Below are 22,987 nucleotides of genomic sequence, written 5' to 3'. Positions count from 1 at the left end.
ACTTGTTCATACTTTTTCTCTAAATATGTCAAAACACAAGAATGCAACCTTCCCCCGGCCAAACACAGAAAACAATACAAAAGAAATGTTCAAAAGGGCCGACGGCGCCAAAAACGTACACGACCGGAAACGGGGACGGAGGGCGGGACGTAAACCCTACACAGGGCGCAGAAACCTGTTAGAAAGTACACGGTGATGAAAGCTCTCGAGCAGTTAACTAGTCACGTGCAATCCCCCCTGTACATAGCAATCCCCCCTGTACATAGCAATCCTCTGTTTCATTTTCATGCTTTTTGACGTATTGTTCTGCTTTTATTTGATATATTAAATAACTGTATTTACAGTGATATATTGAGGTATAAACGATCTACACACCTTGTCCTGTACAGAGCACACAGACGGCTCCCCTGGATCCCACAACCCACACAGGGAGAAAGCTGTCGCAAGCGTCAGCATCTCCAAAATCGTATCAGAGCAAGAAAAGGCACCTGCTATTTCCCACCCTTGTACAGTGTAGACACGGGGTGAGGGCGAGACTCAGTGACCCCGGTTAGTCCTGCTCCATCTCTGCTGTCTGGGTTTCCATCGACAGCTGTTCACACTCGAAACGCAGGGCGGGGTGACATTCACCCGTCAGCCAAAGAACCTTAATGTAAAGCAGCGCACTCCTGCCAGTGCCCGTGGCAGATCCCCCATTAGAAGGGTGTGATCATTTCCGCCCTGAGATGGACGAGACCTCGTGTCCTGGTGTTAGGGAGCGCTGTGCTCTATACCCCACATACCCCGCCTCTCCCTGCCCCCCAGCCTGGTGTTAGGGGATGCTGTGCTCCGGATCCTACATATTCCCCCAGCTTCCAGGGCCCCTGGCCGGCGATAGGGGGCGCTGTGCTCTGTACCCTACACCCCCCATCTCTCAGCCCCCCTGCCAGGTGTTAGAGGGCGCTGTGCTCTGTATCATATGCATTTCCCAGCCCTCCTGCCCGGTCTTAGGGGGTGCTGTGCTCTGTACCCTACAGCCCCCATCTCTCAGCCCCCCTGCCAGGTGTTAGAAGGCGCTGTGCTCTGTATCATATGCATTTCCCAGCCCTCCTGCCCGGCCTTAGGGGGTGCTGTGCTCTGTACCCTACACATCCCCAGCCCCCAGCCTGGTGTTAGGCAGTTTCTAGTGTCTGTGAACTTACTGCATGTACCGGAGTCTATCAGCGCATGCTGGGTGCCACACGCTGTGGGTATGGACAGGGCCCGACGCTGGAACCTGACCTGAAGGTGGGATTGGCCACTGTCCTGGTGGTTAGGACACAGGCAGGTAGTAGAGGGGCTCCATGTGGGGACCCGATTCTGCCTTTCTGTCTGGCCGATCCCTTCTAATGAGGCTGAACCTGCCCATCTCCCCAGACTCAGCATAGCACAGGACTTGGGGGGCACCTGCTGGCAAAGTGGCCTCAGTCCCCACCGTACAGGCAGGGGTCATTCAGCTGGTGAAAGCCCTTCTCTCAAGCCCCTAAGCACCTCTGTGTCATGGCTGCCTGCAGGAGTTCAGGGCCAACAACTGCCTGGGGGGAGGCCTGGCTAGGCAGGGGCTCAAACCGGGGAGTGTCAGTTTGGATCCCCAGCTAGCCGTAGGGGTGCAACACGCCGGAGGGGAGGGGAGATCAACTCCAGCCGGTTCATCATAAACCCTGTCCCTGAGGCCTCAGTAGAAATGGGGATGTTCTCCTGGCAGTATGCAGGTGCGAAGGACTTGAGAGGGAGGTGGCAGACGTGCCCTTTTGATGGCGGTCCCTGAGCACACGGGGAGAGCAGGGGGCAAACGTCTGTTGGCAAATGTTCGTTGGCAAACGTCTGCGACTCACGGGCCCTGGGTGCACACACCCCGACAGGGGAATGTGTACAGGCCCAGCCCAGCCTGAAGAACACCAGCTCCTGTGTAAGGGAAGTCACCGTTTTTTTCACAAGAGCGGGAAACTGACGTTGCATAAGCCAGGAACTCCTGATGGGCACTTTCGTCCCTCCGGGAGACCAACCCATCTAGCACAGAGAATGGGGGGACATAAAGGCTGAGCTGAAGCTAGATTCCTGCTCTCCAGGATGCTGGGGTGCCCTCATGCTTGAGCTGAAGACGGCCTGGGGGTTCCCAGCATTGCCCTCCTGCCGTTTCTCTCTGGGAGCCCTCGCCCTGCACCCTGGCCTGTGTGTTCTCAGGAAGCTGCATGCTGCCAGGTGCACATCCCCAGTGCGGAGTCCCTGGATTAATGCCAGGGGACGGGGACTGGGACTCTGCTCCTGGCTCATTCCCAGGAAGCTGGGAGTGTGAGTGGTGGAGCTGCCGGCTCTTGGAACCTCCCTTCCCAGCACGGGGTTGTCTCTGGGGGAAGCCCACCCCAGGAGCTGGCATTTGTTGGCCTCTTCCCCAGAGCGCTGGAGTCTCAGCCACTCCAGAACGGGGGGAGGGGCCAGCTGTGAATTGGGAGCCAGATCCGGGTTTAGATGTGAATCCGCCGGCGCTGCAGAGCGTTCAGATGTGGGGAGCCAGCTCCCGCCTGCGCCAGATCACAAAGTGCCACTTCAGCCAGCCACCTGCCAGGCTCTGGCCGCGCCCCGTGTGGAGCTGAAGCTGGGCCCTCCACAGCTGGGTGCTGCTCCTCCTCCCTGCTGGCCAGCCGGCCACAGCTCCTCAGCACCTGCCCGCTCAGCCCCACCTCAGCGCTCCTGCCTCCCCAATGTCCTCCCTGGTGCTGCGCCTGGCCCCCTGTACCTGGCCTGTCAGTGCCCAGCGGGGCCGGAGCCAAGCGCCCCCTGGAGCCATGTGTCAGGCCCTGAGTCCCTCCTGTGCCGGGCTCCCGCCAATCCACAAGCCAGGAACAGGCCCGTGACTCCCGGAGCAAGTATTTCAGTCTCACAGCAGCAGCTCAGTCTGCTCAACACGACTCCAGAGCCAGGAACTCGCTCCTGCCTGACATTGGCAACAGTCTTAGGCTGCTCCAGCCCTGCTCCAGCCCTGCTCTCGCTCCAGCCTCGCTCCACCCACGCCCCGGCCTCCTGAGTCCAGCTCCAACCACGAAGCCTGACCACCTCCAGCACCCTTGCGGACACCATCACTTCCAGAGGGAATGGCACTGAGGTTGCCGGGGGAACAGGCATTCTCCGACTGCCCGGAGCCATTGTTCCATTCCCCAGGACAGTCCGATGCCAGGACAGTCCCCCTGAGCTCTGGAGAGGACTAGAGGTGCCTTAGGACGCCTGCCGTGCAGCTGCTGCAGAGTCAGCAGGAGACACTGGGTGAGGAATGGAGCCCCCCAGGGCAGGGGCCATTCAGGAGACCCAGCCTGGGGGGAATCAGGCCTGGGATTCTCTGCAGTGGCTGCTCCCACACAGGCCTTGGAGAGACGAGCTGCGAAACCCCCACAAAGCGCCGTCCCAGCACAGAGCTCTGTAGCACTGGGACTCCGTACGCGTGAGCCGCAATCCAGCAGGGCCTTGGGCCAGCCCCCCCCTCTCCCATTGCCCCGCTCTGGGAGGCCAGGGCACAGTTCACAATTTAGCACGGACCAGCTGCAAGGATCCTGGCGGGCCCAGGTATGGTTGGAGCAACATTTTCAATGTTCGGGAAAAGCGAGATCTGTGCAATAGGCAACGTAGCTCCATCTGGGCACCAGCCAGCTCCTGTGCCCCAGAGAGCTCCCACAGCTCCCACTGAACCAGGGACGAAGGGGGCAGGAGGTTGAACGAGAAGGTGCCATCCCGGGACCCAGGAGACCCATGTTCATTTCCCAGGTCTGCCACAGATGCTCTGTTTGGCTTCGAGCAAGTCCCTTATTCTCTCTCTGCATCGGTTCCCTGTCTGTACAGTGAGGGTAGCAGCCAGGCCCTGCCCTGAAGGGGGCAGTTAGAATAAATGCAATCGAGGTTGGGCAGTGCTCGGATGCCAGGGGGATGAGAGCCAGGATGGTGCCTAAGACAGACCGAAAGCAAGGGGAGCTACAGAGCCGGTGGTGAGAGGGGTTTGGCCTTTGACAATCTGCTCTGAGTACCTGGGGTGCCAGACCCCAGACAGCCACTGGCATTACCAGACCTCCCTGATCTACACAGCTGCTGCTTTCCCTGCTTCTAGGAGTCACTGCCTCTCCCCGGGCCGAGACCCCCGCAGCAATCATCTCCTGGGGCTGCCGTGGCTCTGAGCGTTAGCAAGGCCTGGGACACAGTACGGGGGCGGGGGAGGGGGAGCTGCTATTAAAGCAGCTTCTGCGTCATTGCAGCGGTGGGAGAGGAAGCAGAGATGGGACCATTTTACACCCTATGGCCAAAGCACCCGGCAGCTTGGAAAGTGGAAAGAGCCGCTCAGGTGGGCTGGGAGCTATGGGTGGGGAGAGTTCATGAATCCCCGTTCTGCACTGTCACGAGAAGGAGGAACCGGGATGGAAGTGATCCTCCCACTCGGGGATCCAGAGACCCCCTGGCTCCAGTGGCATGGACGCAGGGAGGGGCTCTGGCCTGGGGTCTGCAGGAGCTGGGACTAGAAGAGCCCAGAGGTCCCTTCCGGCCTAACGTCTGCGACTGTGGGGAGCGGTGTTGGATCATATTAAAGAAGTTCTGTATTAAAATCACAAATGAGTTTGATTCCCCATAGTTGAAAGTCCAGGGTATTACTAATTAAGAGGTCTCTTGGTTTTTGGTGCTGATTCTCTCCCTCTATGTGTGAAACCTGCAAGCTGCTAATTGTGTTCGTACATTCTAAGACTGAGTCTGTTCTCAAAGCAATTCACAGAGAGAGAGACTCAAAGCAATACTCGAACAACAGAAACAGCACCCAGAGACTCCCCGCCCTTTTGTTGTATTAACAATTGTGATTAAAATAGAGACAGAGGATGTATGTGGATGGATGCTTGGTGTGGATAATAACTGAATGATCAAGGAGGTGCTGTTACGCGGGGAATTGACTTGCTGTAGCCCTTGGTTAAAAATGGCTGTGGCTAATCCTGAAATATTTCACAACCTGTATATAGCCTTGGGGTGGGACACGGCAGCTGTTTATGCCAGGATCACATCACCCAGCACTGAGATGCAGCCACCTCTGGGGTGAGGCACAGTGGCTCTATATACAGGGATCATGTCACCTATTGCAGAGATAAAGCTACGTCTGTGTTGGGATATGGGAGATGTTTCAACAGCTGTATAGAAACTGCATCCTTTTAAGATGGGGAAGGAAGTCGAATCCAGCATCCTAAGGAAGGGCAGGGGAAAGTTTAATGGTAACTGCATGGGGAGATGATTTTTAAATGAATTGCCCTTTTCTATGGCGTCTGTGTAGAGAATACAGACCTGGCTGCCTTCTGCCATGGACTGATCTCAAACGCAGGACTTCTTCAATGAAGCGGTGCTCTGCGTGTTGTTTAAAACAGCTGCCACATTCCACCTTAGAGGCAGCTGCACGTGTTTGGTGGGAGACCGGAGCGTTGCATATGAATGATCTTTGTATTCTCTCAGACCCCTCAGTGCTAGCCCAGGGCTCTGTACAAATAACAACACAAACTTTTTAAAGTTGAGGGGTAGAAATCAAGTCTCCCTGGACATTTAAATGAATCTTCTGGGCTGAATCCCAGCAGCTGCGTAGCCAGGAGTGTGTGTGTCTCTTTAAGAGAGCAGCTGCTCTGAGACTGGTTAGCTCAGCTGCTTGGGAATGAGGCTAGGGAGCCTTTCCCTCCAGGCTGTGGGTTCTAATCCCGCTGAGGGGAGTAATGACTGACAGTTGCTCCCAGTTAAAGGCCGCTCTGGGGGATATGTGTGTGTGATAGAAGCCGGTGGGCCTGGTTTGGATGAGAAGGTGTATTGCATTTGAGACGCAAGGTGCCATGTTCTCTCCCCCGCAAGGGGCAAATGGACTTGTAGAGGCCAATTCCACCCTGGCTGGGGATGGACTAGGCGAAGGCTGATGAGGCTGCTCCCATCTGTAGATAGGCATTAGACTGCAGGCGATGCTCTTGCCCTGATTCCCCAGCAGCAGATCTTCATGGGGGGGAGGGAAGCTGGGCTCCGTGGAAGTGGCTGCAGGGGCTGGATGCTCTCGGAGCCTCTCCCAAGACTCATTCAGCAACATGCACTTGTGGCTGGAGGAGACCAGCCGCTAGCCAGCGAGAATGGGAACAAGCTGATCTGACCTTCAAGAAGGTACCAGATTACACCAATGCCTACGGCAGGCCTTGGGAGGGGCAGATTAGTGCGCCCCTCACACCCTGAAATCCCAGCCCATAAGCACCGATAATCCTGAGGGAGGGGAGGTCTCCCATGAATAACAAGGAGAGCCTAGCGTAAGACATGGTCAGCTGGCAGGGCACAGGGGGGATCTACAAGCCCCCTTCCTAGGGCTGTAGGGATCCAATTAATAATGGAAAGCTCTTTGCTATTATGCCCTGCACTGCTCGATCACTGCCTGCACCAGGGGGCAGCCCCTCTCTCTGCATGCCGGGGGAGGGGGCAGCTGTACCTACACCTGCCCAGCAGCTGCCTGGCACACCCTGTGGCCTTTCACATGCCCCCCGGGCAGGAAGACACAGACGTGCTGGAGGTGCCGTTCCTGGAGACTAGCCCCAAGAACGCCACCAACATGGAGCAGCCCTCCGTCACCATGGCGGCCGAGCTCATGAACCAGGTGGGCCCCCCCGTGCAACCACAAGCCCAACCCCCACCCCCAGAGTGCCCCCCTGTGGCTGGGCTGGCGCAGGGAGGGCAGAGATGGGGGCATGGGCTGCTGTTGGAGAGGGGCTTTTCCTCATTCCCCTGCGGGGAGCTGCTCTGTGTCTGGGACTATGGCTGGGGGCCAGGACTGCTGGGCAGGGGGGGCCTTTGCAGTGCCCTATTTATTTGCAATAGATTTTTCTAGGCTGTGATACAGCTCCCCCCATCCCTCTCCAACCACATGGGTGCACCTCTCCCCCTCACTAGCCACACGGTGCACAGGGCCGGCTACTAATCTGGGCTCCTGGCTGAGCTACACCAGGATCCATCCTCTCCTCCCCCAGCCATTCCCACCCTGGATTATCCCTCCTGATCCCCACTGCACCGGCCAGCCCTGCTCTGCACTCTTCCAGCCTTTGGAGGGGCTCAAGCTGCTCCAAACCCCCGGGGAAGGAACCCCTGAATGCCGGAGGATACGCAGCACAGCACCTTCCCGGCTGGTGTTGGAAGTGGCTTCTTGTTACAGCAACACAGCCACCCAGCCCATGGAGCGAGGCTGCGATGCCCAGGACAACCAGGAGTCTTCTCAAGCTGCTCCGCAGTCTGCATCCCCTCTTAGCACAGCCCCCTGGGAGCCGAGAGCTGAGTTAGTGTCTGGGGCACGGCCGGAGACCCTGGTTCTTCCTGCTGTTGGTGTGAAATGGGATGGGGGGGGGGGGGGGGGAAATGTCCTGATGGTTCAGGCTACAGAGTTGGCATAGCTGTTGGTCCTGGGGCATAAGAGAGACAAGGTGGGGGAGGGAACATGGTCATGGGGACCAACTTGTGCTGGTGAGAGACTCTGCTGGGGGCTGCCTCTCCGGAGCTCCAAAGCCTCGGAAGAAGTGGGCCAACGAATGACATTCCCGCACCCCACTGGTCTCTCTTCAGACATGTCATTGCAGGCAGATCATGAGCGCTTGAACTTCTCCCCTCCCAACCCCGGCTGGAGGCTGAGTTTGGCTGGAAGGGTTGTTTGAAAATTCAAAGCTTGGGTCAAAAGGCAAAGTGATGTGGGTGTTGCAGGGCCTGCAGCAGCAGGTGATTTCTGACAGCAGGGGCCTTGTTAATGCAGCGTGAGATCCTGTGACTGGGGAGTCTCAGCTGGGAAACGGGGTGCAGGTTTGTAACACGGTGGGTGGGGAACCATTGGACCAGCTCAGAGCCAGGATGGAGCCTTCAGCACTCTGGCTTTTCAGCGAGATTGTTGCCTCATTCTCGAGCCAAGCTAGCCCCACCACCAGCTAGGGGCTGAATGCAGGAATTCGGGTTTGTGAGGCTCCAGCCTGGGTTACATAGGAGGTCATATGGGATGAGCAGAATGGGCCGTTCAAAACTTATGTGAACTGGGCGGGTTTTGACTAGAAAGACTGGGAGCAGGTGACAGAGGGGAAAATTTCAACCCAGGATCTCCTGTCTCCCTGGCAGAATCCCATCCCACCCCCCCTTTGCAACATTTCCCCCTTGGCTCACAACTAATATTTTGACAGGATCTCTCCCCACTGAGTGCTCCTGTGGAGAGACGAGGACCTTGCTGTGTTAATTGGCTAATGCATGATAGGAGCCAGACGTTCCCTCTCCTGAGGCATGGGGGATTTAAGGGATGTGTGTTTGATGGGGCTGGAGGTTATGGGTGTTGGTGGCAGAGGGCTGGAACTGGCAGCTGGGTTAATGGACTTCTTGGAAAAATTGTTCTTGATAGTTATCTTATTGCCTTTGAAATAAAGTTAACGCTCAGAACAGGAGCATGTCTGCCAGGGCTTGGCTGTCACCAGCCACTGCTGGCGGTCGGTCGTGGGGCCCAGAAATGGCACATGCTGGCAAGGGCCAGCAATTTATTCCTAGTATTTAACACCGCTGAGATTTGTAGGGCTTGCGAATTAAAGGCTCCACCTCAAATTGATTCCTCGCTCTCAGCTACAGCTGTGCATCAGTCCAGCACAAAGCACTTTGCAAAGCAGGTCAGCAGCCTTGTCTCTACTTTACAGATGGGGAAACTGAGGCACAGAGCAGGGAAATGACTCACCCATGGTCCCCCAAAAAGCCCAGGTATTGTGCTAGGAATAGAATCAGGTGTCCAGTGCTCTAACCCCTGGGCCATGCTCCCTCCTGCCTGCATCACATTCCCCAGCCAGCAGGCTCCAGCTCACTCCTTGAGGTTCTTGCACTTCTTAAGGCCAGACTGCAGTGACTCAAACCACCACCAGCAGCTCCGGAGCAGAACGAACAGGATTTCGCTGCGTCTGGTGGCAGACAATTGCACAGGTGCACTCGGGCACTGTTGGGGCTCAGAGGGTGAACAGCCAAGGGGGATCCTGTCAGAGGAAGGACAGGGGGTGGTACCTTTCAATGCAGCCTGGGGCACACGTCCTGTTCTCATGGACACACTTCAGAAGGGCTGAGGACACACTGGAAAGGGCTCAAGGAGCCATGAGAATGATTCCAGGGATGGAAAATCTGCCTTAGAGCGAGCGAGCGAGCGAGACTAAAAGCAGCTCAATCTAGCTAATAAACAAGTGTAATTCACCACTGGACAAGGTTGATACAGAGGGAGAAATTCTGGGCTAACTGCGCTGGCATTGCTGTGGCAGGGCTGTGCAGTCTGGTGACCTAACCCATCCGTGAAAGCAGGTTGGCAGCTGCTCTGCGCCAACAGGGCTGAACCAGCCGGAGCACTCTGGGGACTCCATCGCCCTCGCACTTCAAAGAAAAATCAAATGAAAAGTGGGCCTTCTTCACAGCCTAGTCTGTTAATTGCACAGCCCTGGCCCCTCCCCCATGCAGCATAGCAAACAGAGTTTAAAAGCCCTAACCCCAACTCCCGAAATTTCCAACAGTCTCTAGATTTTACTCCTTCCCGGCCTCTCCTGGGCATTTCCCCAGACCCCCCGGGTCTATTTCACTGCCTAACCGGTGAAGTTGTCCACCAGGTGCTTCTCAGGCCACTTGCCAAGACCTTGGGTGATCAGGTGAGCGAAGAGCTGTTCCTTGGCACTCTGGTAAGACGCAGCCTGGGTCTAAAGAGGGAGAAAGAGGCACAGTGGGAATTGGCCAGGGCACGGAGGGTTTAACAGACGCTTGAGCAAAAGGGTTTCAGTCTCGCAGTCAGACGTGGGTCAGAATCAGCCCCGTGTTACAGAGCTGGAGCTGCGGGGGACGGAACAGGGACTGAGGCATAAACTGGGGAAGTGATCTGACTAAAGTCACATGCAGAGTTAGTGGCAGATGGGAACAGAACCCCAGAGTCCTGACCCCAAGTCCCCATCCCCTCCTCTTCTAACCACTGGACCCCTCTTCCCTCCCACAGCTGGGAGCAGAACCCAGGAGTCCTGACTCCTACCATTCTTCCTGACATACCCACTGTGACGAAGTGGGACTGTTCTTAATGTTTCCTCTGAATAGTGGGGGGGTGCCTCAGTTTCCCCTAGGCAGTTCTTAAGTCTCTAGGGGGTGGGGTAAGGGTGTATGATCATTGCAGAGCCCTAGAGGGCAAGTGTGTGCAGGGGTCTGGACACAGAGAATGGCCGACACCCTGTTTCCTGGCAACTGATGGCCTGGGCCCTTCCCCCCTGCAAGGTGAGAGCTAAAGGGTTGGAGAATAAAGGAATCCGGTGACCTCCTGGCCCGGGAAAGGAACAAAGCCCAGAGGAGGGGGGCTGGAGAGAGTTTCAGTTTGGGGGCTGGCTGGGACATGGAGTGAAGGGCAGACGTGGTTGTCTGGCTCACTGCCCCCCAAAATGGACCCAGCCGAGGGGTCCCGTTCTCTGCACCTACAAGCTCTGTGTTAGACCATGTTCCTGTCGTTTAATAAACCTTCTGTTTTACTGACTGGCTAAGAGTCACATCTGACTGCGGAGTTGGGGGGCAGGACCCTCTGGCTTCCCCAGGACCCTGCCTGGGTGGATTCGCTGTAGGAAGCGCACGGAGGGGCAGAGGATGCTGAATGCTCCGAGGTCAGACCCAGGAAGGTGGAAGCTGTGTGAGCTGTGTGTCCTGCAGACAGGCTGCTCCCAGAAAGGAGACTTCCCCAGAGTCCTGACTGGCTTCATGGGGAGCAGTTCCAGAGCATCGCCCGGGGACTCCGTGACACCCACATACCCCATGCTCCTGTGTCTTCCCTTCAGCACTTGGCAGCCCCCCCTTCCCCACCCCGCACAGTGCCCAACCTTGGCTTGGTGGTAAGTGGGCAGCGCCAGCAGAGCATTCTCGTTCATCTGGTGCACCAACTGCCGGAAGTATCGCAGCATGGCAGCTTTGCAGATCTGGCTGGGGAAGACCCGGTCCTCCGCGGCAGGGTTTCTGGAGGGGGGGGGGGCGGAAGGAGACGCTCAGATAGAGGGGGCAAGGGCAGCTCCAGCTGCTGATCAACAGCCGTGGGTGCCAGCGATCCGGCTTTACCCACAGCCTGGGGACAGACACACCTCTGCCCCAGTGCCCCACCACCCGCCCACCCATCCGCAGCCAGTTAACACTGGGGTGTCGGCTGTTCTCTGCCATTAGGAACCGAGCCGCTCGCTCGTGTCAACACGCTGTGGCCGCACCGGAGGGTGAACCAGGCTCCAGTGCCCAGCTCCAGGGGGATAGAGGTTTGGACTGCAGAGGGGGCTTAGATGGGGGGCACTGCAGGAGGCAGAGACACCATCTGGGAGGAGCCCAAGCACTGTGTTCATGGGGGATCTAACAGAGGAGCTTGGCTTCAGAGAGCAGCCCCTCGGGTACAACCGCCACCCAGTCCATTGGGTTTCATCCCCCAGCATCGCCCATCCTGCTAGCACTACAGGACCAGCCAGGGGACTCAGGGTACCAAGGGGACCCAGAGATTCATTACCCCCCTGCACCGTGATCCCCGTCCCCACACTCACTTCAGCACGGCCAGCCCAGTGGCGCCGTCCACCCGCTCTGGGGCTGCGTCCCCACGGCACCAGTTGAGGCTGAGTCTGCAGCACTCGGCGCTGGAGCTGAGGGGGCCGACACGGGGCCCCAGGAAGAAGCAGATCTGGTGCTGGGCATAGGGGGCTGGCAGGCCGGCCTCGGGGCCCAGCTGCAGCCGCTCATTGATGACCCAGTTCAGGGCGGGCTGGTCGGGGCCGGGGTCCGCTGGGCAGGGGGAAGAGAGAGGCAGAGGCAGAGCCATTGCTGCAGGGCCCCTTCCAAGGCACTGAGCCCCCCGCCCTGCTCCCTGCAGCGCAGCGCCCCCTTGTGCCACGCTGGCATCAGCGCTGTGCGGGGAGAGCGCCCCCTACTGAGCCCCCCGCTCCCTCCCTGTGGCACAGCGCCCCCTTGTGCCACGCTGGCATCAGCGCTGTGCGGGGAGAGTGCCCCCTACTGAGTCCCCTGCCCCGCTCCCTGCTGCACAGCGCCCCCTTGTGCCACGCTGGCGTCAGCGCTGTGCGGGGAAAGTGCCCCCTCCCGAGCCCCGCCTCCTCCCTGCGGCACAGCGCCCCCTTGTGCCACGCTGGCGTCAGCGCTGTGCAGGGAGAGCGCCCCCTCCTGAGCCCCCCGCTCCCTCCCTGCGGCACAGCGCCCCCTTGTGCCACGCTGGCATCAGCGCCGTGCGGGGAGAGCGCCCCCTACTGAGCCCCCCGCTCCCTCCCTGCGGCACAGCGCCCCCTTGTGCCACGCTGGCATCAGCGCTGTGCGGGGAGAGCGCCCCCTACTGAGCCCCCTGCCCCGCTCCCTGCTGCACAGCGCCCCCTTGTGCCACGCTGGCGTCAGCGCTGTGCGGGGAAAGTGCCCCCTCCCGAGCCCCGCCTCCTCCCTGCGGCACAGCGCCCCCTTGTGCCACGCTGGCGTCAGCGCTGTGCGGGGAGAGTGCCCCCTCCCGAGCCCCGCCTCCTCCCTGCGGTACAGCGCCCCCTTGTGCCATGCTGGCATCAGCGCTGTGCGGGGAGAGCGCCCCCTCCTGAGCCCCCTGCCCCGCTCCCTGCGGCACAGCGCCCCCTTATGCCACGCTGGCATCAGCGCTGTGCGGGCAGAGCGCCCCCTACTGAGCCCCCTGCCCCGCTCCCTGCGGCACAGCGCCCCCTTGTGCCACGCTGGCATCAGCGCTGTGCAGGGAGAGCGCCCCCTCCTGAGCCCTCCCCCTGCAGCACAGCATCCCCTACTGAGCCCCCCAGTCCCACAGCACAGCATCCCCTTGAGCCATGCTGGGGTCAGGGCTGTGCGGGGAGAGCGCCCCCTACTGAACCTCCACCCGGCTCCACAGACCCGAGCACCCCCTCACCCACTTCCTCAGCACGGTACCCCCACCGAGCCCCCTCCATGCTCTGCTCCCTGCTGCACAGTGCCCCCTACTGAACCCACCTGCATCATCGTGCTCCCCACGAGCCCTCCACCCCACTCCCTGCAGTCTGGCACTGTTACTGACCCCCCCCCCCCCCCGCATTACACCTCCCCACTGAGGCCCCTGCAGCCCAGCACCCTCCACTCAACCCCTCTGCCCAGAGTAGCCTCAGTTCGCACCTAGGATAATGCTGGAGAGGTACAGCGGCTCCATGAAGTGGCTGAGGAGCGCCCCCTGCAGGCCCAGCACGCTCCAGCGGCTCAGCTTGTCGCTGCCGGAGGCGCAGCAGACGCAGGCGGCCAGCAGGCTTGGGGGGCAGCTGGGGACAGGCATCAGCGCGCCCTTGGCATGGACGTAGAGGCCGACCGAGGGCTTCCTCCCAGGGAACGGGATGCTGCAGTGAGCAGGGCGGGGGGACGGGCACGGCAGGTCACAGGGGGGCAGGGAACAGGGGCACTGGGCTGGGGGCAGCTCAGGGTTTATCAGCCACTAGAAAGAGGGCTGATTTCTAGGGAAAAAAGACAAACAGGCCCCAACCCCACAGCAGCACGCCCCCAGCATCAACCCATGCCTCTGTCCCTCAGCAGATCCCCACCATCCTGAGCACCACACCCCCAGCATGTCCCTGCCACCCCACTGCCCCACACCTCTGCCCCCCGCCCAGAACTGCCCCTCAGCTCTACCCCACTGCCCTGCCATACCCTAGTACTGCTCCCCTGCTCCGCCATGCTCCTTTGCCCCATGGCCACACCCTGCCCCCTAGCTCTGTCCCACTCCTCTGCCTCCGTCACCGCACTGTTGATCCCCAGCTCTGCCTCCCCAGCCCACCCCCCCACAGCACCACCCCACTCCTGTGTTCCACGGCACTGCCCTGGCACTCCCCAGCACCGCCCCACACCCTCGACCCTTCTACCCACCAGCCCCCCGCCCCGCCCCCACACTCACGGGAAGTTTTCGGAGGCCCCTGTGGGTGTGCAGCTCAGATACAGGTGCACAAAGACCTTCGGCTTGAGGGCCAGCCGCCCCCCCTCCGCCGAGGGCTGGAAGATGCATTTCTCCTGGTCCACCGGCTCCTTCACGCTACACCCCAGCAACAGCTGTTTGTACAGGTACCTGCTGGGGGGAGTGGGGAAGCAGAGATCCCCCATCACAGTAGTGACTGGTCCCACAAGAGCTCCGAACTCTGCCCCCGCCCCCACCCCCACAGGATCGGACTGATCTCCCCAACCTTCACATCCATCCATAGAAAATCCACAATGGGACAGAGGACTAGATCCCTTTCTCTGCCCCCCGTCGCTTTAAAACCCAACACTCACCCCAACTTCTCCAGCCCAAATAACACCCTAAATTCATCTCCACCCCCAAGGACTCAGCCACCCTGTCCATACAGTGGGTTACAGAAGGAGAGCTAGGAGGCAGGACTCCTGGGTTCTATTCCCAGCTTTGGGAGGGGAGTGGGGTCCAGTAGCTAGAGCAGAGCTGGGGAGTTAGGGTCTGATTCCTGCTTAAGGGAGGGACGGAGTCTCCTATTACAACTGCTAGGCTCCATCCTCGATAAGGAGGATCGGGGCCCCTCCCTGACTGTTATAGGCTGGCTCTTCCAGATCCCACCCCCCCGGCCCCCCATCTCTAGCCTGTCCAGCCAGCCTCACATTGCAGCTTAGTGACCGGAGCACTTCTCACCTCTGCAGCGCCCGGCGAGCCACCACCATGCCGTGCATGTCATGGAGCCGCCGGCCACTGAAATCCAGCCAGCCACCGTGGCAGGTATCGCCAGTGCCCAGCGCCACGAGCTCAAAGCTCTCCCTGCAATCCTGCTGCGTGTCCATCACCTCTGCAGGGCAGAGAAGGGTTCAACCACAGTGCTGAGGCGGCAGCGGGGCCAGGGGTAACCTGCCCTCATCACTGCCCCAGCCTCAAACTACTGTGACTCCTCCAGTTTAGTGATCAGAGCCAGGGGGCTGGGAGCCAGGACTCCTGGGTTCTGTTCCCAGCTCAGCGAGGGGAGTGGGCTTGAGTGGTTAAAGAGGGTAGGGGTCTGGGAGCCAGGACTCCTGGGTTCTATTCCTGGTTCTGGGACTTCCGCATCACTTAGAATTTGGAAGAAGGCAGTGGGCAGGTTTCCTAGCTAATATTCCTGGCTCCGACCCTTAAATGACACACCCCTCTGAGAGCTGGGGATAGAACCCAGGAGTCCTGGCTTCCAGCACCAGGGAACGCACCAACCCATTTATCATCAGCCACCCATTTGTTCTTTCATCTGCGGAGGGTTCTCCCCAGTCCATAGACCACCTCCCCACCAATAGGGCTGGGTGCATCTCCCCTGCTGGGGAGAGTGCCACCTCTGTCCAACGCACACCGCAGTGTAGCCTGGGTCAGCCCCCGCAGGCCATCAGCTGCCTGGCTGCATCTGCTCAACCGGTTCCTTCAAGGTGCCAGGGGAAGGGTGAGCTTCTCCTGCAGCCATCCGGCCTTGGCGGTGGGGCGGGGGCAGGGCCTGACCAGCCAGATGCTCCTCACCTCGCTCCAGGATGAAGGCTGCCACGCTGTTCTTACAGCCCCAGTACTGCGGGTCCCCTGCCAGGAGCCGGTCGAACGTGTCGCTGGTGAGGGCCGCACAACGATGCATGTGGGAGAACACGGTTTCTGCAGCAGGGGGACGGGGAATGTGAAGAGAGCAGATCTGGTTCCTGGGCATTGAGGGACTCAGCCCAGGCGCTGCGGTGATGGGCGTCAGGATAACCCTCTTATGCCCGGTGGGGGTCAGACCGGGCACACGGGGGAGAGGGAGCAGTGCGACGGAGTCAAACCAGGCACTCGGAGAAGGAGGCGGGGAGCTCAGACTGAGCACACGGAGCAGGGGGGAAGGGGGTATCACTATTCCCCATTTCTGGAAGGGGCGTGGGGGTCTAGTGCTTAGAGCAGGGGGTTGGGGGGAGGGCTGGGAACCAGGATGCCTGGGTTCTACTCCTAGCTTAGTCACTAACTCCCTAGAGATTAAAGGTCTTTGATGCTCAGCATTATCAGCACAGGCTGGGGGTTCTGGGGTCCCCACCTGGCTTTATGGGGCTGGCTGCCCAGTGCTGCTCTGCTCGGAGTCACCTTCAGACTCACCTGGGTTCCCCGTCTCCATATGGAGCAGCTGGCTCGGGGTTTCTGGCGCACGTCCTCAGGAACTGCCACTCACAGGGGACGCAGGGTGGAATCGGCCCAGACAAGGGCTCTGCAGGGGGGACAGACACCAGGGACAGATATTGGCACAGGGTAGGGGGAAATGCAGGCATGAATCTCTCCAGATAAACCCACTGCACCCCTGCCTCACTGCCCACCCCATACAAAGCCATCCAGCCACCCCCTGTACCCCACCTCCTGGCCCCCCATGCTAGGCCATGCCATCCATACACACCCCCCATCCTCACTCTACACTATGCCACACCATCCATCCATCCAACCCCAGCCCTTTCTACCAACCCCACACTATGCCATGATGTCCAGCTTTCCCCCACAGCCTGCAGCCACACACCCGCCCTACTCACCCACCTTGGCTCCCCCCCCAAACAGGGTCCACTCTTCCCTACCCGCTGTTCCATCTCATTCTTGTCTGGTTAAACTGTACTGGGAGCTCCCTGCCATGTGCCAGCCTGTCCCCAAACCACCAGGGGTGATGGCAGAGGCTCCCAGAGTCACGAGACCCCAGCAGAATCTCGCCTTGCACCCAAAAGCAAAATACCGTTCCTGTGGTTAGCAAGAAAAGCTCAAAAAATGTAACCCAAGCGTAACTGAGGTAACAATGCTGCCTAAGACCATGGCTGCAAGGGGGAAGCTGCTCGGGATGTGACCAACGCTGCCTGAACCCGCCGACAGCCTGAGCCCACCGAGAGCCTGAGCCTATCACTGTGAGGGGGAGCTGCCTCAGCTTCACTGGGTGTTGACTCCAGGCCTTATGCTCCAGGGGGCCTGGCCAACCCCAACCCCAACCCCGGGAGCTGTGTGTGACAGGAGGGGGAGAGTGCAGCAGGCCACACCAGCAGACACACCCCAGCTGCTGGGGCTAGTATGGCCCCCTGCAAGGACTGTCACTCCTGCTGCACCAGAGAAGAGCAGACCCTGTACCACTCCTGGGGATAGGGCCCCATACCAATGCCCTTGCCTCTCGGGGAGGGGAGCGTCACCCCTGTCACTTTGGGTAGGGCAGAGACACAGCGAGGGGGGCAGAGCCCAATGCCATGCAGCACCTAGGACTGCGGTCTGGTTTAATGCAGCCCTGATAGTTGCTCAACCAAATTCACCCCCACCAGCTGCCCCCTGCACACTAGCACCCCCTGGCCAGGAGGCGCAACCTGGAGAGCCAGGCTCGGGCCAGGGATCCTTCCCCTCCGAGTCCAGGCACTCGCACAGGGACAAGAGCTGGATCCAGAGCTAAGTCCCCAGCCGGTGTTTTTGGTGACCATCTGGTGCAGCCCCTCCATGCCAGCTGAAAGGAGCAAGAGCCCAGCTGTGGGTCAGACAGCAGAATGGGAAATGTGGGGGCTAGGAGGGGACCAGGGCCTGGAATTAGATATGGGGAAGATTAGGAGGTTAGAGCCAAGCATGGGAAGCAGAGTTAGTTCCAGAATGAGGGAATTAGAGGAGGGGGCAGGATTAGAGATGGGTCCTGGGGAAGCCAATTAGAAGAGGGGGCTAGGTTCATTGCAGGGGGTGGGGGGAATTGGAGGAGAAAGTGGGATTAGTGCCAGAAACAGATTAGGAAGGAGGTGGGATTAGAGGAGGGGGCAGGGTTATAGCCAGGGTAAAGGGAACAGGCAGGTTTAGCTGGGTAGGAGGCAGGATTAGCGCCAGAGGCAAATTAGGGAAGGATCTGAGATTACAATTGGAGAGGGATTATTTATTCGGATTGGATAAATAACACTAGAGTCCGTTCCCCCCATCCAGCCTGTGGAGCGGGCAACACATTCAGCAGAACACATTCGCCTGCCCAGCTCTCGGGAACCTTTCTGGTTCCTTTTATCTCTGAAGGCTAGAGAAGGAAAGAGGGGGTGGACAGGGGGCTTAGAGGACAGAGGTGCTGGGGTAGATATTTGGGGGGGTCTAGGTCAGTGGTTTTCAACCTATGGTACGCAGCTTCCTAGGGGTCTGCAGAGCATGTCTGAGATTTCCAAAGTGCTCCGCACCTCCATTTGAAATGTTTTGGGGGTCCACCAATGAAAAAAAGTTGAAAACCACTGGGCTACAGGAAAGGATGTTAGAGATCAGGGTAGGTACTAGGGGAGGGGGTCTACAAATGGAGGGAGTGGAAGGGTCATGGTGTTTGGGAGAGTCTAGAGGGAGTGCTGGGGGCTCAGGATAGGTGTTTGGAAGGGGACAGAGGCAGGGCTGGGGGCTAGAAGAAGTATGGGGGGGGCTAGAAGAGGGGGGATGGGAAATATTTGGAGGCTAGAGGCAGGGCTGGGGGCTAAAAGAGGGGGAATGGGAGATATTTGGGGCTAGGGACGAGGAGGGGTGGAAGGTATTTGGGTGGCAGGTGGTTAGAAGAGGAGGAGGGGATGGGGGAGCTAGAAGAGGAAAGGTGGGAGGTATTGGGGGCAGGGGGCTAGAAGAGGAAGGGGATGGGAGGTATTTGGGGGGCTGGAAGGGAGGGAGGTATTTGGGGAAGGGGGGCTAGAAGAAGGGGGATGGGAGATATTTGGGGCTAGAAGAGGAAGGAAATGGACGATATTGGGGGTGGGGGGCTAGAAAAGAGGGGAGGATGAGAGGTATTGGGGCAGGGGGCTAGAAAAGAAGGGGTGGGAGGTATTTGGGTGGGGGGGTGAGGTATTTGGGGGCAAGGGGTAGAAGAGGGGACAGGAATTTGGCAGCAGGGGCTAGAAAAGGGGGAGGGTGGGGGCATTTGGGGAGAGGGGGCTGGGGGGGTATTTGGGGGGAACTCAAGGCGGCCCCACCTCCTTTACCCTACTCCACGTGCTGCTCAAGAGCGGCCTCCCGGAGCCTCGGGGCGCCCTGACACCCGCCCCCGCCCCCGCCCTGGGAAGCTCCGCCCCCCCCGACACAGCCAATAGGAAGAGGAGACAGAGCCCTCACCAATTAGAGCGCAAGAAGGACGCTTCCCCAGCCCCGTGTTTGGGTGGGGGGGCAGTGAGCCAGACACCCCCCCCTGGGGTGCAGCGGGGCTGCAGTGAGCTAGAGAGACCCTTGGGGTGCAGCGGGTGGCGGGGGCTGCAGTCACCAGACCCCCCCCCGGGATGCAGCAGGGAGGGGGGGTGCAGGGACACAGGATCTGGTGGCACTTTGTGCAGCCACTGCTGTGATGAGTTGGTGAGTCTCAGCCTTCCTGCTGTCACCCACCTCGCAGCTTCCCATCTTGTCTAGGGGCTGCCCTCCCTTTACCCCCTCCGCCGGAGGAATTTATTTCCCTTATAACCACTATGTGTCCCGGACGTCTGGGTGCCGTGTAGCCTTTGTTCTGTAGCAGGGGCCATGCTAACAAAATAATCCCTCGCACAAGACTCAGTCGATCCTTACTGAGGACTTTATTCTGATGACGGGGACCCTGATTTCCAACCTCCCCGGGGGGAACCTTCCCAAATGGGCTCTCTGCTGCTGAGCCACAAGACCGTCCCACTCCCCACCAGCAGGGGCAGGGGTCCCGTGGGTTCTTCTGGTTTGGAGGGAAGTAGAAGATGCGTCTCTGGTTTTCGTAGGGCCGATAGAGGGAAAAATCCCTGGTTCCCTGCTCCAGGCACCCAGCAGAGAAGTTGCTGAAGAGGACCTGGCGGGCCTGCAGCACACCGAGAGAGAAGAAAGGTGGTGAGGCCTACAACCAAGGAGCAGAAATAAAAGCTTTGCCATGCATCAACTTGCGGAACTCCCTGCTGCAGGAGGGCCAGGTCCTCTCATAGCTTCTGGAGAAGGCCTGGGAGTGGAGCAGGAGCTCAACTCAGCAAAAACATACGACCCTACCCAGCCCCATGTTCCCATTCTCTTTGACCCCAAAGCCCTGCTTGGCCTCAGCACCCACAATCCCCCATTGCTCCTGCACAACTCTCATGTCCCATTCTCTGTTACCCAGAATCCCCTGGGGCTCTGCCCAACCCCGGCACCCCAGTCTCTGTTTTCCAGAATTCCCTGTAGCCCCTGCCCACACCCAGAGCCCCATTGTATATTACCCAGAATCCCCAGTGTCCCCTACCCTGCCCCATAGCTGTCGCCTGCAGGTCCCTGGGGAGCACAAGAAAGCCCATGGGCCATGCACTGCAGCTCATGCTCCTTTCCCATGATGGGAACCAAAGCCTCCTGAAGGGAGTGGAGCTTCGGAGGCAGGATGAGATGAGTCAGAGAACAAGACACAGGGGTGGTGACAGGGAGGTAGGAATTCCCCCTCCACAAACCATCGGCGGCCAAGGCCAAACCCAGCCAGAAAAGGCCAGGGATCCCAAGGGACGGGGATGAGCCGAGCCCCTCACACCAGGGACAGGGCCCTAGGAAGCCTGTGGGGCAGGAGCGCAAGGAGGTACCTGGTAGCTGTGATTGCAGGACGGGAGGATCCCGGCTCTCTGGATCGCTCTGAGCGAAAGGGAAATGAATTGGGGTCAGCCGGAGTGGGGGGAGGTAAAATCACTCCATGATGCCGGCACTGCAGTGCCACCAGCCTCCTCCATGAGCCCCTACCCCACCCTATAGAGCAGTCCCTGGAGAAAGGGAGCCCCACCTTCCCCATAGGCAGAACCACCCCATGGCAGAGTTCCAATTCACCCCATAATCATCCCCCTGAGAGAGAGTGCTGACCTGCAGATCACCCCTTATAGATCTCCTGAGCGAGAGACCCCAGTACTGTACATCGATCCCCAAAGGGGAGCCGTACTCCTATTACAGGTTGTCTCAGCCCCTCTCTATACATCCCCACAACTGAGAGAGCCCCTCACTAGAGATCCCCCACCACTGAGAGATCCCCTCACTATGGATCCCCTCACTAGAGATCCCCAACACTGAGAGATCCCTTCACTATGGATCTCCAACACCAAGATCCCCTAACTAGAGATTCCCCACCACCAAGAGGTCCCCTCACTATGGGGATCCCCACAAAATTTCCCTTCACTAGAGATCCACAACACTGAGAGATCCCCTCATTATGGATCTCCAACACCAAGATCCCGTCACTAGAGATTCCCCACCACCGAGAGATCCCCTCACTATGGATCCCCACAAGCGATCCCCTCACTAGAGATTCCCCCATGAGAGATCCCCTCACTGTGGATCCCCACTGAGAGAGACCCAACAATGAGAGAGCCCCCACTAGAGATCCCCCAAAAGAGAGATCTACAACACTGAGAGAGCCCCTCACTAGAGATTCCCCACCACAGAGAGATCCCCTCACTATGAATCCCCAACACTGAGAGATCCCCTCACTATGTATCTCCAACACTGAGATCCCCTCACTATGGATCTCCTCACTACAGAGCTCTCAGATTAAGATCCCCTAATAATAGATCCCAACCCTATAGATCCATGCATGAGAGATCCACTTGTGATAGATCCCCCATAGAGTCTCACCTGCCCTATCAGGTGTCCCAATCCCTTGGCCCATAACCAAGAGCGTCTGAACCCCTCTCCAAGCCCCTGCCCCACTGAGAACTTTGCGGTCACCAAGGAGTGTGGGGTGGGGTTTGGAAGTGTCCCCCCCCCAGGGGGTCTATTCTCTCTTGCTCGCCCACCTGGCTGCCAGGCTCACTCTGCGCCCCCACCCCCAGTGCCCGGCTCACCCGTTGAGGTTGTACATGGTGCGCAGGGCGCGGGCTGCCCCAAGCACTTGCTGGGGGAGCTCAAGGCCTCCACGCACGCAGCGCAGGTCCTGTGCTTCTGCCTCACTTCCCTCCTGGGGTGGGAGTGGGGTAAATGCCCCTGAGGCAGTCACATCGCCCCCCACCCCCACCCCCCGAGACTACATGCTGGGGATCCAGGCTGTGAGGCCGGGGGATCTGCTGGCCGTGGGGTTCCCTGGAGCCTGGTGGGATTCACAAGGAGATGGCCTGACACCCCAACCCATGTACGAGCTCCCGCCTCCCGTGCCTACCACCCCTTGAGCATCCCTCCCTACGGCCTCCCCACTACCTCCCCTGGCTCTCTCCCCTCCCCTGCAGCTTCCCATCCCCCCAGCTCCTGCCCCGATGCATCCCCCCTCTCTACGCTTTCTCCCCGCAGCTTGCCCCATTCCCTCCCTAGGTTAGTCACAGCTTCGCCCCTGCCAAATTATTGGGAAAGGCACCAAAGCTGGGTTGTCAGGTATTGTTTATTCGGCGGCCATCTTGGTCTGGGATAAGAACAAGGTGACCTCCATGTTGTGGCAGGTTCTTGTTCCCCTAGGCTGAGCAAAAGGCGGGAAAGTAGAAAGAGCGGGAATCTGTTGTTGCTAAGCAACCGGTTCCTATAAAGGCAGATGAGGGGAGGGGTCAGGGGCTCTGGAGCCTTTGGGGGCTCAGGTGTCCGACACTCTCTCTCTGTGGTGTGGGACCCCCTTTCACACTGGGGACTGGCCTGCAGCAGCCACTCACTAAACAGCACTGTCGGTGGGGGGGGGTTGTTTGTTATTTTCTTTTGGGAAGCGCGGACTCGGTCCCATTAGTTAGTTCAGGCATACGACCATAGACAGCGCAGCGAGGGATGGGTGGGGGGAGGGGTCTGAGATAGGGTTACATACCTGTCTTCTACACCTGTGATCCACCGTCGGTGGCCATCGCCGATCCGGATTCTGCAGCCACTCCATCAGCCGCACCTGAAGAAGGCAGAAGAGCACCATTGCCTTCTCGAGTGTGTGTGCATAGTCCAAATCTCCAGAGTCCTTAATCCATCCCCCTCCTTTAGTAAATAAAGTGGTGTTCTGAGTTTACGTCCGTGGGGTGGTTTCTTTTGTTCCAGCTCTGATAGACGGGCTTAAGGGGGGACCCAGCGGGAGGTATACTGTAAGGCTCCCCAAAGTCTTTTGGTCAGATAGGTCCCCTA

General features: G+C 59.1%; 1 protein-coding gene across 1 annotated transcript; it reads right to left on the bottom strand.

Annotated features, from left to right (window-relative positions):
• Window positions 1-9,213: 9,213 nt before the first annotated feature.
• ADAD2 (adenosine deaminase domain containing 2) lies at window positions 9,214-22,784 on the bottom strand (the record flags this gene model as incomplete). The annotated part of the gene is given in 13 exon segments (XM_084612934.1): window positions 9,214-9,728; window positions 10,878-11,010; window positions 11,574-11,808; window positions 13,174-13,388; window positions 13,940-14,107; window positions 14,678-14,828; window positions 15,515-15,640; window positions 16,109-16,145; window positions 16,147-16,217; window positions 19,514-19,769; window positions 20,506-20,554; window positions 21,751-21,863; window positions 22,686-22,784. Coding segments are annotated over 13 exon segments (1,764 nt in total). The 3' UTR covers window positions 9,214-9,617.
• Window positions 22,785-22,987: the final 203 nt, after the last annotated feature.

Source organism: Lepidochelys olivacea, assembly GCF_965140295.1.
Source record: "Lepidochelys olivacea isolate rLepOli2 genome assembly, chromosome: 23".
In the NCBI taxonomy this organism is placed as follows: domain Eukaryota; kingdom Metazoa; phylum Chordata; order Testudines; family Cheloniidae; genus Lepidochelys; species Lepidochelys olivacea.
This window is presented reverse-complemented; position numbering and strand designations above follow the sequence as displayed.